Source organism: Eleutherodactylus coqui, chromosome 5 (genome assembly GCF_035609145.1).
Source record: "Eleutherodactylus coqui strain aEleCoq1 chromosome 5, aEleCoq1.hap1, whole genome shotgun sequence".
Taxonomy (NCBI): Eukaryota; Metazoa; Chordata; class Amphibia; order Anura; family Eleutherodactylidae; genus Eleutherodactylus; species Eleutherodactylus coqui.
Genome location: NC_089841.1, coordinates 143,398,377 through 143,412,963, shown reverse-complemented (window position 1 = coordinate 143,412,963; position 14,587 = coordinate 143,398,377). Strand labels below are relative to the sequence as shown.

General features: G+C 44.3%; 1 protein-coding gene across 6 annotated transcripts in view; it reads left to right on the top strand.

Moving 5' to 3' along the window:
- The window catches only part of PITPNM2 (phosphatidylinositol transfer protein membrane associated 2), a 286,382-nt gene that overhangs the window by 221,062 nt on the left and 50,733 nt on the right, over window positions 1-14,587 (top strand). For all 6 annotated transcript variants that reach the window (XM_066603332.1, XM_066603333.1, XM_066603334.1 and 3 more), the window contains 2 exons: window positions 7,878-8,053; window positions 14,245-14,415. In XM_066603332.1, the coding sequence (XP_066459429.1) occupies window positions 7,878-8,053; window positions 14,245-14,415 (347 nt within the window). The remainder of the gene's footprint in view (window positions 1-7,877; window positions 8,054-14,244; window positions 14,416-14,587) is intronic.

The following is a 14,587-nucleotide window of genomic DNA, read 5'->3' as shown; positions in this document are numbered from 1 at the left end:
CTGTCCTCTCAATCAGCTATTCCACCCAATCAACCAAAAACACAAATTATCCAATTGATAAATAAGCTGCTTCCAGGCCTGTTGGAATCAAACAGTCCGGGTCCACTTTTCCTCAACATCAGTCAAGGCAATGGGAGAGAGAGGACACCCCTGTATACACATAAGATTGCTGGCTGATCCCATGTTTATTGAATGTGCATGGCCAGGCTTTAGGGCCAATTTACACTATGTTTTGTCTTGGGAATTTCTTCCAGCTAGTTTAATGAGAATCACTTATAAATTCAGGATAACTATAGCCATTATCGTCTAAATACAGCTAAGCATTAATACAAAGCTTTACCTCCATCATGAGAAGATTGCAAATTGTGACAGAAAACTGTCAAACGTGTTTTGCATCATTTATACTATATGTTGTATACACTTTCAAACATTTTTGACGGGTGTGACAAGGAGCATTTCTTTGGAAAGAAAAAAGAGGGAGGAGGAGACCTAGCCAAAATTTTTGTGCAATATTTGGTATAAACTAAGCCAACTACGGATGGTCTAAATTTGGAATAGAAAGTCCTAGAATTCAACTGATTTATCATTCAGAAGAGGTACTGTGATAAATCCAGTGCATTTTAAGACTGTCTAGTCCAGTGATGGCGAACCTTTCAGAGACCGAGTGCCCAAACTGCAACCCAAAGCCAACCTATTTATCGCAAAGTGCCAACACATCAGGGGGCAGGGCTTATCATGATGTATGATTTTTACCTCCGTCGTTATAAAGAGGACAGAGCGTGCAGATTTTGACTGCTTTTTGGATGCGGAAATCCTGCAGAATTTGCCACGGAAATTTCCGCTGAGGACATTCTGCAACATTTCTGCCACGTGTAAACATACCCCAGCGGTAATGGTGACCCCCCACGGCAATCCCAACGGTGACAGTGACACCCCACAGCGGCCCCAGTAGTAATAGGGACATCCCACAGCGGCCCCAAGTAGTAATAGGGACATCTCACAGTGGCCCCTGTAGTGATAGTGTCCCCTGAGACCCTTATACTTATCCCCTCCTCCTCGTGGAAGTGCCGCTGCTGCTGGCGCTGATCCCAGGTGCACACTGTGATGTCATTGTGCTGACGGACACCTCCTCCCCCTGCTCTTGCGGACCCTAAAAGGAGACGTCAGCGGAGGGGGGAGGAGGATCCTGGCTGCACACTGACGTCACAGTGTGTGCCAGGATCAGCGCCGCTAGCAGTGCAGCTGAATGAATGCCATCAGGGAAGCCGCGGCCCCTGCCCGTATTCACTAACGTGGTGAGCAGCCGAAGGTGGTGCGTGCCAGCAGGGAGGGCTCCGAGTGCCGCCTCTGGCACGCGTGCCATAGGTTCGCCACCACTAGTCTAGTTTAAGTTTGCATGGTCTAACTTTTAGACTATATTAGTAAATAAGCCCCCAAACTTTGAAAAATAGATTCACACCAACGACAAAAAGGAAAAATCTTAACAAGATAAAATGATTTTGTTTTTAACTACCTATGATGAAATACACAGGTAATGTCTATAGAAGTTTCTGAATAAATAGTTAATACCTTAGACATAACTTAGCATGTATCTGCCTTTAGATCAGTTGATTTGTCGTAATCTGCTGTTCATTTGTCATTTCTTGTCCATAAAATTGGGGGACACAGCTGAAGACAGTTTGCTTCTGCCACCAGGAGTCGGACACTAAGCAGAAAATTGTTAGCTCCTTCTACTAGTAATATCCTTCCTGTTGGCACCAAGCTAACCAGTTTCAGCTTAGTGTCCTTAAGAGGCAGACCTGGTTATCCCTGGTCTTCAACAGCCTCTTGGACTCGGGGAGGACAAAAAGAACGGAGCTAACCGTTCTATTGCCGGTCCTAAACTCAGAAGGAAAGGAGGCACATCCAAGTGTTAACTTTGACGTGACCTGACAGCTATAATGACCCCCTTTTTACCAAAGCACTCCCTTCCTACTTAAAGGCAGGCGAGTACCGGGGCGTACACTGCTGGAACTACAGAATCCATTTTCTTCCTTCTCCTGAGTGGTAATTATCTACCCTGCAAAGAGGGGAATATTCTATGCTTTGCAGTGTGTCTAGGTTCAGATGGATCATCAACCATCCCACGTTTTCCCTCACACCGTTTTGGCGGCTGGTTTTTCTAGGTCTCTCCTTTGACATTGCTCAAGCCCATGTACTACTGCCGACACCAAAACTACTACTCCTCAAGAGAAACGTACGCTTTCTGCAAACTTCAAATCCTGTAACCATTTGTCACTGCATGATAGTGCTGGGGCTGATGGTCTTATCATTTGAGGCAATTACTTTCAGCCAATTTCACGCTCTGTCTCTCCAGTGGACTATTCTCTAGAAGTGGGACAATTCTGTGGTCTCTCGGAAGATGCAACTACCTCTACAGATTCAGCACTCCCTGCATTGATGACTGAAGTCTTCATGGATGCATCTGGGAAACTCCCTTTTGACCCTTCAATGGCAAGTACTAACCACGTATGCTAGCCTCTCTGGCTGGAGGGGTACACTGAAGAATCGCAGCACAAGGCATTTGGACCATAAAGGAGGCCACACTTCTAACATAAATGTGTTGGAACTTTGGGCCATTCTCCTGTTCCTTTATCACTTCGCGATCCAGCTAACAGGGCTACCAGTTTGGATCCAAGCAGACAATGGGATGGCCAACGCGTACATAAATCATCAAAGCGGGCCACGCAATACCAAAGTTATAGAGGAAGCGTCAAAGATCTTGACTTGGGCTAAAGATCACCTTCTAGCGCTCTTGGCAGTTCAGATAACGGGAGTAGACAACTAGATAGACTTCCTATTCACCCGAGTCGACTGTCTCTCTCCTGAGGAACTCAATCAGGAAGCCTTTCAAGAACTTTGTCGAAGGTGGGGCCAACTGGATGTTGACATCATGGCATCTAGAATTGGTCACAAGCTGCCAAACTTTGTGGCCGGGTCTCATGACCCCAAGGGTTGAGCAGTGGACATACTAGTAATTCCATCATGTACAGGCTGAACTAGATGGACATTGTCTTCATTCAGCCTAACATACTATGTTACTATGTAGAACTCGGGTTCCCATACATCTTTCCCTCTTCCCACTGATCACACAACTTTTCAAGAAGATCAAGATGTAAGGCCTTCCAGGGATTCTCATCTCCCCAGATTAGCCCTGCAGAACGTGGTATGCTAATCTCGTCAACTCTCAGTGGCACCTCCCTGTTCAAGAAGATCTTCTCTTACAGGGACCCCTCTTCCACCTGATTTTTTTCTATGCTTCTTTTAACAGCATGGCCGTTAAAGTCGCGGTATTGAGAGCCTGTGAATTTACAGAATCTGTCATCCAAACTATGATGAATGCTAGGACACGCTCCTCCTCTCGAGTTTTTCATTGCATTTGGAAAAACCTATTTTACTGGTGCGAACACAAAAACTTTTATCCTATGCATTTCTCATTATCCCACTTCATGTCTTTCCTATAGAAGGGCCTGAATATGAGCTTGAGTCTTAGTTCCTTAAAGGGTCTAGATGCATTACAGTCTCATCCCTTCAAGCCGTTAAGTGAAGTTTCAGTCTGCCTGTTGGCTTGGAAGGTGGCCTTTTTGGTAGCTATCACCTCGATCCTCCAGGTTTTAGAGACCACCCTTTTCATTAGGACAAGGTGGTCCTGCATTCTGTTCCTTCCTATCTAAGGTGGTGTTGGCATTTCACATCAATGAAAACATTGTGCTGCTTTCATTTTGTCCCTTCGTGGTTCAACCAAGAGAACGCGCTGTTCACCTTTCTCAAACAGCCTCTTTCAAACGCTCTGACTTTGTTCGTAAACTCTGATGGTCCAAGATGTGTCCTGGCGGCTTCCAAGGTGGTAATTTCTCGCTGCATCTGATCAGTGGTGGTAAAGGCATACCATGCCAAGGGCAAATCCCTCTATTCCACGTTATGGCACATTCTACTCGGACAGTGCACGCCTCGTGGGTGGTACGCAATGGTGATTCTGCTATGCAGATAAGTAAGGCCGCTACGTGGACGTCTTTGTACACCTTTTAAAAGTTTTATTGATTGCATACTTTTGCATCCGTGGAAACATCCCTCTGTTTGAGAGCTTTACAAACTGTTATAAACTGACCGCATCCATCCTATACTTTTCCCTACCTCAAGAGAGTAGTCTGGAATGTCCCATGGTGTTTAGCTGTGTCCCCCAATGATACAGACGAGAAAACAAGATTTTTATACTTACCATAAAATGTCTTTCTCATCTCGTTCATTAAGGAATACAGCACCCACCCATTCTGTTATTAATATTTTCAAATATTCCTCTTTGTTGAAGTGTACTCTTTGCAGTTGCACATGGTGCTATGATGAGTTAGTTTTTAATACTTTTATGGTCATGCTGTTATATTGACTGTTATTTTTTTGTATTCTACTGGACTGATGCTACTGCTTGCATACAAACTGGTTAGCTTGTTGCCTGCAGAAGGGGTATAGCTAATAGGAGTAGCTAATACTTCTCTGCTTAGTGTCCGCCTCCTAGTGGCAGTAGCTATAGCCACGGTCTACAGCCGCGTTCCCCAATAAACGAGACGAAAGAGAGATTTCACGGTAAGTACAAAAATAAGATTACTTACCGGCAATCTGTTTTCCATGAGCCCATGACAGCACCAGTGATAGACCACCTCCCAACCAAACAGGAAGCAGGAACTTCCCAGATCTCTCTAAAGGCAGGAACACACTTCACCTCCCCAGTTCTGTAGCAAGATCCGTGGACTAATTGAGGCCTATTCCTTTTTTTTACTGTTATTCTTAAACTATATTTAAAGGAGATGTCTCGAGGAAGCAGTTAATTTTTTTTTTTGCCCAGTCCCCCCCATTAAGCATACATTACTAAGCCCCCCTGTAAATGACATTTCTAGCTGGTTCGTACTTACCGTTCCAGCGTTTCAGCAAGTTATAAAAGTTTCCTCAAGATGGCCGCCGGCTCTTTCCCAGTCGCTCGCTGCAGCCCGACGTGCGCGCTCCCGAGACGCCGCCAGCTGTGTCTCCATGGCAACCGGACGCATCGCAGCCGCCGACCAGACGCCCCGCAGCCGCCGACCAGACAGCAGGTAACCGGCGCTAGCCCCCGGCTCCCCAGCGCTAGCTCCCCCGGCGCAGCGACAGCCCCCCCCATCGCAGCGACAGCCCCCCCGGCCTAGCGCTAGCTCCCCCGGCGCAGCGACAGCCCCCCCGGCCTAGCGCTAGCTCCCCCGGCCTAGCGACAGCCCCCCCGGCCTAGCGACAGCCCCCCCGGCCCACCGCTAGCTCCCCCGGCGCAGCGACAGCCCCCCCGGCCTAGCGCTAGCTCCCCCGGCGCAGCGACAGCCCCCCCGGCCTAGCGCTAGCTCCCCCGGCGCAGCGACAGCCCCCCCGGCCTAGCGACAGCCCCTCCCATCGCAGCGACAGCCCCCCCGGCCCACCGCTAGCTCCCCCGGCGCAGCGACAGCCCCCCCGGCCTAGCGCTAGCTCCCCCGGCGCAGCGACAGCCCCCCCGGCCTAGCGCTAGCTCCCCCGGCGCAGCGACAGCCCCCCCGGCCTAGCGCTAGCTCCCCCGGCGCAGCGACAGCCCCCCCGGCCTAGCGACAGCCCCCCCCATCGCAGCGACAGCCCCCCCGGCCTAGCGCTAGCTCCCCCGGCGCAGCGGCAGCCCCCCCGGCGCAGCGGCAGCCCCCCCGCCCGGCGCAGCCCGGCGCAGCGGCAGCCCCCCCCCGACCCATCACTTACCTGGGAGGCTTCTCGGGGCTGCTGGGCTGGGCTGGTCTTCTCCGCTGGGCAGCTCCAGTTTCTGCACCTTCCTCTAACAGAGGATGGTGCAGAATGGCCGCTTCAGCGCGCTCCCGAGCAGTGACAGCTCGTCTGCGCATGCGCAGAAGAGCTGTAGCGGGGAGCACACTGAAGCGGCTCGTGCTGAATGGAGAAGACCGGACTGCGCAAGCGCGTCTAAAAAAGCAAGCTGCCAGCGAATTTAGACGGAACCATGGAGACGAGGACGCTAGCAACGGAGCAGGTAAGTGGAATAACTTCTGTATGGCTCATATTTAATGCACAATGTACATTACAAAGTGCATTAATATGGCCATACGGAAGTGTATAACCCCACTTGGTTTCGCGAGACCACCCCTTTAATAAAACTTATTAATTTATTTTTAACTCAAATACTGCAGTAAGGGGTAAATTAGTGGTGCTGTCAAGGGCTCATGGAAAACTGATGACCAGTAAGTAATCTTGTTGTTTCCCTTATGACAATAACAGCAACAGTGAAAGATTAAACTATAAATAATATTGAAATAAAATGTTAAACTTGAAATAATATTCTACTGATTGCCAATAACTCATTGCCTTGGAGAATTCACCAATAAAGTACCAGTGAACCCCCCCCCCCCCCCCAAAAAAAAAACAACAAAAAACTGTCTTTTAGCTTTGAAGTACTGGCATTCTTTTTTTATGTTATAAGTAGCCAACCAAATAGATGATCCAAATTACTGAATATATTACAATTTTTTGACCCCAGGATCAACTCGCCTCGTTCTACTGGTTTCTCTATTAGGACCAGATAGACTATGGAACACACTTTGATATTGTTCTTAGGAAGTATGATTCCCGAAAAGGAACATAGTAGTTACACGAAATTACATCAATATATTGTAAAACCACAAAGGCTATAGGTGAGGCCAAAAAGTCATAAATGCCGCAACAGGCTATAAGGCTAAGGTTTCGATGGCTATTACGCTATAAGCGGAGCCATAATGGTATGGGAAAGCTATAAAGGTTATTATGCTATAGGCAGAGCCATAAAAGCTATTATGATATAAAAGCTGTAAATGTTATTATGTAATCAGCAAAGCCAAAAAGGGCTATGGGCAAGGTCATAAAGGGTTATCAGGCTATAGGCAGAGCCATTAAAACTATTACAGGCTATTAGGCTATAGGCAAAGCCATAAAAGGGTCTGACAGCAATGTTTTAAAGGCTCTCAGCTGGTAGGCAGGGCCATAAAGGCTTTGAGCTGGTAGGCAGAGGCCATAGACCCCAAGCAAAGGCCATACAGATCCTTGCTCTGATTATTCAGCGCACATATAGCTATCCCCTTTAACTTTTTCATTCGAGAAGGGTTAAAGCGAAAGCAGAATTCACTTATGCAGGGTAATTCTACTCACTGGACTGGTGAGAGATACTTTCTGAAAGAGCCCAATTTTCCCCCTAGCCCTCCTGCTTTAATAAGTGATAATCCTAGGCACCACCCATAGCAGTACACACCTGAATTCCATCTGATGAAAGTAATACAAACCTCCCAGCCAGGTGCAACAACACAAGGAGTATACCCTCACTGAAGGGTTCTACTACAATTGCAGAAATATCCCATGACGTAGAGAAAGGGACTTCACTCCATAACCTCCAGAGATGGGGAGCACAGCATCAGCTGCAGATAACGAATTTCGCGGTAAATCCGCCATGTGTGAACCCATCCTTAGAGATCTGGAAGAATCCTTGAAAGTGCAGAGGCAACCAAGCAGCAGCTATCTGAGCATTCTCCAACCAGTCCTATTGACAGGAAACAGGAACTGATTTGGTGAAAAGCATTCCTGCCTTTAAAGAAATCAAAAAGGTTCCGGCTTCCTGTCTGGATGGGAGGCGGTCTTTCACTGGTGTTGTCATGGATGTAAGGGAAATCTTGTTTTTCTATGTTCTCACAGACAGCAGGGCTGCTGAATATGAAATATCATTCCCATTTTTATTTGCAGTGAACCATGCATCCATTTTTGTACTGGTTGTATATAACAGATATTCAGAACATCTGTTAAATGATCTTAAAATGTCTTTATAGTTTACACTCAAGTGTCCTGAGAAATGATCCTGGGTCTCGTAGATCAAGCAGCTCAACAATGCTGGATGGAGGCAGCGTCGGGAAGTTTGAATTTGAGATTTCTGATTTCTTCTTATTTGGCTCCCCTCTTGGACTGGTATTGGCTTTGAGGAAAACCGTGATTCCTGCTCTTGATGGTAAGCATTTGATATTAGGAAAAGTTTTTAAAATGATGCATAGCAAAAACCCCTTCAAAGGCATTATGCAATAAGTATTTCCTACTACATGTAGAGGGTGACCTGTTTACACATGCTTTACATAGTAACATAGTATGTTGGGCCAAAAGAAGACCATCCAGTTCAGCCCTTTTCTTCTCCAATGTTGATCTAAAAAAAAACAACCCAATGAGGTAGAAGCCAATTTTTCCCATTCAAAGGGAAAAAGTTCCTTCCCAACTCCAATCTGGCAATCAGCATAATCCCTGGATTAACCAGCCTTTTGAATGAATTAGTGACCATTACCTTTAATATTCTAACAGTCAAGAAAGGCACCCAGGCCCCTCTTAAACTCTTCTATTGCGTTCGCCATCACCACGTCCTCAGGCAGACAGTTCCATAATCTCACTGCTCTTAGGCCCCCTGCACACGGGCGTTAATTCCGTGGTGGGATTTCCCGCAGAATTTCTGCCTGTGGAAGCTGCCATAGGATTGCGTTAGAAAACGCAATCCTATGCAGACAGACGCAATTTGTCCGCGCGAAATCACGCGCAGAAAACAAATCGCGGTAAACTTACAATTAACTAAAATCCCCAAGTCCTTTTCCATGTCAGTTGTACCCAATGGTTTCCCATTTAGTGTGTAATGGTGACATTTTCCTACATTATTTAATTAGGGGTCAACACTTTTAGTAGTAAGCTTTTTACTATTTATATAGTTGAAGAACAGTTTAGGGTTACTTTTACTCTCAGTGACAATAAGTCTCTCTGTCTCCATCTTTGCTGCTTTTATCAGCTTTTTGCATAATTTTTTTCCTTCTAGCTGTTTAATGCTTCTTCACTGATTTCTTGTATTAGCAGTTTAAATGCTTTTTTGTTGTTGTTTATTACCCCCTTAACATCATTATCGAGCCATATTAGTTTTCTCCAACTCCTAACCCTTTTATTGCTGTATGGTATGAACCTCTCACAGTAAGTATTTAAGATGCTTTTAAATATTTCCCCTTTTATTATTTGTATTTTTATTTTTGAGGACATTATTTCAGTAATATTAAGGTTATCTTTAAGCCGATCAAACTTTGCCTTCCTAAAGTTTAGTATTTTTGTAGCTCCCCTATAAATCTACTTTTTGAAAAAGAAATGGAAATTTATTTTATTATGGTCACTATTTCCCAGGTGCTCCCCAAATTGCACCTGTTATTTTGTCTAAGAGGATTTTATTATTCTTTTTCCGTCCATGTGTATCTACCCATACAGAATCCACATGTCCATCTCCATAACATATATCCTCCCATAGTGTGGGCTTTAAACGGGAATTTACAAAGAGACAAACCCCTCCCCTTTTCTGTTTTTTTGCGATCCCTTCTAAACAAACTGTAACCCTGTAAGTTTACCATGCAGTCACAGCTTTTATACAACCAGGTCTCAGTTATTCCTGCTATGTGTACCTCCCTAATCTCCCTCTGCCTTTATGGTGTGTGGCACTTGGTACAGCTAGTATTTCAGAAAATACTACTTTGGAGGTCCTTGCCCTGAGTTTACATCCAAGTTCACTGAAAATGATTTTAAGAACCATCCATCTACCTTTAACTTTGTCATTGATCCCAATGTCTACTATGACCACTGGATCTTCACCAGCCCCTCCCAGTAATCTCTTAATCCAATTAGCGGTGTCAAACTAATGCTCCAGAAGACAACAAACTGTTCATGATCCCAGTCTTTGTGGCAGATTGCCCTGTCCGTCCCCCGTATAAACTGAGTTTCCCACTATCAGAACCTGTCTTGCCTGCCTTTTGCTCCTATTCCCCTTCTTACTGGAGCAGACACCCCTTGGCAATCAGAGATCGTGTTGTGCTACAGCAGTGCCAATCCTGTAATGGCATCCCCCTCATCTGCCAATTTTGTAAACTTGTTGGGGTGTGCCAGTTCAGGACTAACATACGATCTCTTCCCTCTTCTCCTCCTTCTAACTGTCACCCCAGCTGGCTGCCTGATCATGCTGCCATTTACCCCAGCGCGTGTCTGCTCAGTGAGCAGCAAACTTCCATGTTGTTAATGGATCTCCGTGTTGCAAGCTTCTCATTTAGATCCAGGATCTGGGTTTACAAATGCCCAATCTGCTCACATTTTCTACAGCAGTTTGCACCCTCAAATGGCAGCTCAAGGACTGCATACATAGCACAAGATGTACACTGGATAGCACTGTCGATCATGGATAATTCTAAATGGGGATCATACATATAGATTATATAATCTAAAGTCACTAATCCCAGATCACGCACTTAACACACAGTACATTTAAGAATAAAGCACACACACTCAGCTTGCATGCTCACGTATGTTTGATTTATATAGCACTTATATGTAATACTTCTCCTCCTCTGTGGAGAGTATTACTGTGTGCAACCAGTCAGCGTGTCCCATGGATTTAGATACTCAATAGCTGTAGGCTGGTTAAGTGATATATTTTTATGGCCATGTCTGTTCATCCGGGCAGCAGTTAATTTAAATTTACTATATAAAAACTGTGGTATAAAATTGCACTGCTGTTTCACCTGTTTTGAAAAATTGATTTTACTTTGTCTGCTTTATATAGTTGTCAATACAGTATCATCAGTGGAATATGGTTCTACTTAAGGGAAAAGGAGAAATCAGGAAGAAAGCACATTTGCAAGTCTGCCAAACATTCTGCAATCTGATAACACAAATGGCCTCTGAAAGAGACGACACAAATCCATCTCCTCTTGGCCTACTCTGTTTTCTTCTACTAAAGGGTTGGGCTTGGTTATCCTATTAAGGACCAAGCACAGTAAATTTACAGTGCTTGGTCCTAGGCTTTAAACCCAGCCGATAGTAAAAATACAGCGGTGGTTTAAAGCTTCTGCAATAAATCAGAAGCATGTCGGGTTGTCAGCTGTCAGTGACAGCTAAAAACCTGTAGGAGGAGGCAGGAATGGTTTTTAAGACTCCATGACCTCTGATAGTTGGTGTTTAAGAGCGTCTAGTATTCTGTCGAGTTCTGGAACTCTAGCCAATAAAACCATGTCTTCTTGAACTTTTCCTGGGTGCCTCTAAGTGATGCCGTAAGGTCCTCCATTTCCATAATCCCCTGTATCGTGTTGAACCATGAAGCCATTGAAGGCGGAGTTGCTTGTCGCCAGAGTCTCGGTATGCAGGACCTCGCCGCACCAACCAAGTGCCGCACCACTGATTTCTTGTAGGCCGAGAGGGGGATCTCGTTATGATGTAAGAGGAAGAAGGCAGGAGTTTTTGGTATGGAGTATTGTGTAAATTTGGAAGTAACCCTCCAGACCTCTACCCAGAAGCCTACCATAATATTTTTATCTTTACGTTGATGCAATTATAGGGGGCTCATTTTCTGTGCGTCAATCTGGGCTTTCTCTTGGGGCAATTGGAGTACATACGACCTTTTGATTGCTTTTCATTTTTTTTCTTGGAGACTAGGGTAAAAAAAAATGCAATTCTGGCATTGTTAAATTTTTTTTTTTCTGACCTCTTTCAACTTACGGCTAAATAATGTGTTATTTTGATAGATCGAACCTTTACTGACAGGGATACCAAATATGTTTTGGAGTTTTTAATTTTGATTTCTTAATTATAAATACAGGAAGAAGGGGTTTCACATTTTAATATCCTTTATTGTTTACAATAATAAAAAAAACTATTTTTTTCACCCATCTCTTTTAATCCCCTATGGGAACTTGAACTTGCCATCGTTACACCGAATACTGTAATACTTCAGTTTTGCAGTTTATAGTATTTCCGTAGGCAGCATGTTATCGATTAATATGTGCTGCAGGCTTCTGAGCCCGCGCCATTTTAATGCTGCACATCTAGGATGGGCATATATACCCAGGGATGTCAAGGGGTTAAACTTTTGTCATCGCAAACACTTTACGTCACTTAATGTTCTTAGTTCAGTAGTATTCTTTCGGACTTCTAATTGAAAATTCATGGCTATGCTACATGAGAAGTTCTGGTGTATCACTGCAAAAGGAAAAATCTACATAAATATCACTGCCAGCGGCCATATTTACCTATATACCAATACAAAGGTATACAAGGGCAGCACAAACACCACTTCCCAACAGAATGCAGACAGGCAGATTGCTATATGTATGTGCATTGCACAATAAGATGTGCATGTTTCGGTCCTAAGGACTCCTGCGTGATGGGATTGCGCCCTGAATGTAGTGTGCTTTTGAGCGTGTACCCGCGCATTTTACTGTATATTTTTGCACTGCTGGGCCTGTTCACATCGGCGAGGGAGATGCCCTCAATGCCTGCAGTTTGCGCATGTGAAAATGCTCGCAAAATTGCCCGTGTGCAGGAGCCCTAAGGCAAACTTCACACGGGCGAGCGTGATATAGGCCTGTGTATCCCTCCCCCATACCGTGCTCGCCATCCATGTGAAAGCCCCATGGATGCAAGGCTTTTTCATGTGTGGCTGTCACAACCACGGCAGAGGATCGTGGAGTTTCTCCCATTGCTTTCAATGGGGCTGCGATGCGAGATCATGCAGCCAGATAAAACATGCCACGATTTGTTTCCCGCAAAGCATCACATCACTGTGCCATGATGGAAAACATCGCTCATGTGTGTGACCCTATTCAAAAGAATGGGGTTCATATTTGTGCGTCTCGTAATGCACAAATCTTGTGAGATTTTCTCGCCGGCGTGAAGCCGGCCTTGGGGACCAGACACCTTTTAGTGATTTTGCCCACGTACTAGTTTTTTGGCACTTTTTTACTTTTTCCTCACCTGCCAAAAATTTTTTTAACTGAAATTTTTTCCATTTTATTTTTCTTAAATTATGTGTAATATGTATAAAAAGTTAAGATGATTTTATTTATTTATTTTTTTCCATTTATAGTTCTTTATTTTTAAAATTATTATTGTTTATGTTAAATTATAGGAATGGATTTTCCATTCTGTTTCGGATGTTTTGATATGTAACTTGTAATCTCCGATTATAATAATTTTTAAAATTATTTTAGGCTGTAATCTTTTATTTTTTTAAATTAATTTTTGCACCTTTTTTTTTTAAACATGTGTCTTCCATGATGTTATATAAGACCTCTGCGGGACATTCACACAGATTTTTTTTCTTTCCTTTTTTTAATTTCACACTTTTCCACTGTAACTGGAACATCCATAGAAGCCTCTGTTACAGGGGAAAACATCCCCCTAGTGTGACAGTAATCACTGTCATAGCTGGTCAGGGGATCTGTTAAGACCCTGCAGCTTTGACATGCCCGGGGTCTCTTTCAATCATGTGATCGCTGAGTCCCATGCAGGAAACTGCACTGCTGCTTCCTGCATTCACTAGCTTGTAAAAAACGCTTCTGTCTTCTCTTTCAGGTTCTCTGCTGTTTGACAGCCAGAAACCCGACCTGGTCCCGCTACATTGCAGGAGCTTTAATCCTGCACTGTATATTTACTATAGACAGAGGATTAAAGCCCAGGACCAAGCGTCATATATTTACGGAGCTTGGTTTTTAATGGTTCAAGGTGGTTTTTAACTATCTACAATAAAGTTTTGATTAGTTATGCTTTCTGGCACTGGACAAGTTTTGTCCTGCCTTTGTATTGTACGTATTTGCTCATCTGAGCACAGCCTTTGTAGCCGACTTGGCTTACCTTAATGACAAGCTGATTTCCACTTTCTTCCAAGTGTCAGTGTGTAGTGCCTCGTTTTTGCCTCCAGCTTCAAATTTGTAAGAAGGCAAAGTTTGCTCTTCTTAATACATCTAATAGACTCCCTCTTTATGATATTGTCATGACTAATAACCTTTATGAAGAGTCATGCTAGTGTAGTCCCATAGTAAGTGAAAGGCTGCTATTACATAAGTGCTAACGTCTGCGGCTAGTGCTCACATTTTCCCGACAATTACCGGACTAACTAAGCGCAGGTGCAGCCTGTCAATTAGGACTATTAAACAAGTGTTAATACCTCTCATGTAATAGCTGCATAAGAGGCTAAACATTCAAAGCCACTATTTGTAATTTACACAGTAGTGTCTAAAGATATCAACAGAATGGAAGACGTCCCAAGAGACACAGAACAGGGCTTTACAATGTTCCTCATGTGAGATTGTGTGTCTATCTCTTTTGACCATCTATGTGTAATATGTTCTTGTTTTCTACTGACAGTTTTCCAGCTTAGGCCTGGCTGCCAGCAAGTTTACAACCTATTCCACCCAGCTGATCCGTCTGCTTCCCGCATTGAACCACTTCTAGAGAAAAAGTTCCATCTGCTTCCTCCTTTCAATGTCCCTCGATATCAGAGGTTTCCCTTAGGGGATGGTAACTCGGCCCTCCTGGGTAAGCTGTTATTTCAAATTTCTTAAGCTTTAGAACTAATCTGTGTTCTACAAAGTTTGATCTTGGTGTCTGCAATAAGTTTATCCCTCAAATGGCAACAATTGTGCACACCGCTAACAGCAGTCTGTGTGTATTTGCACTTCTGTGCTTTTAATACTGTGACCAGAGGTCC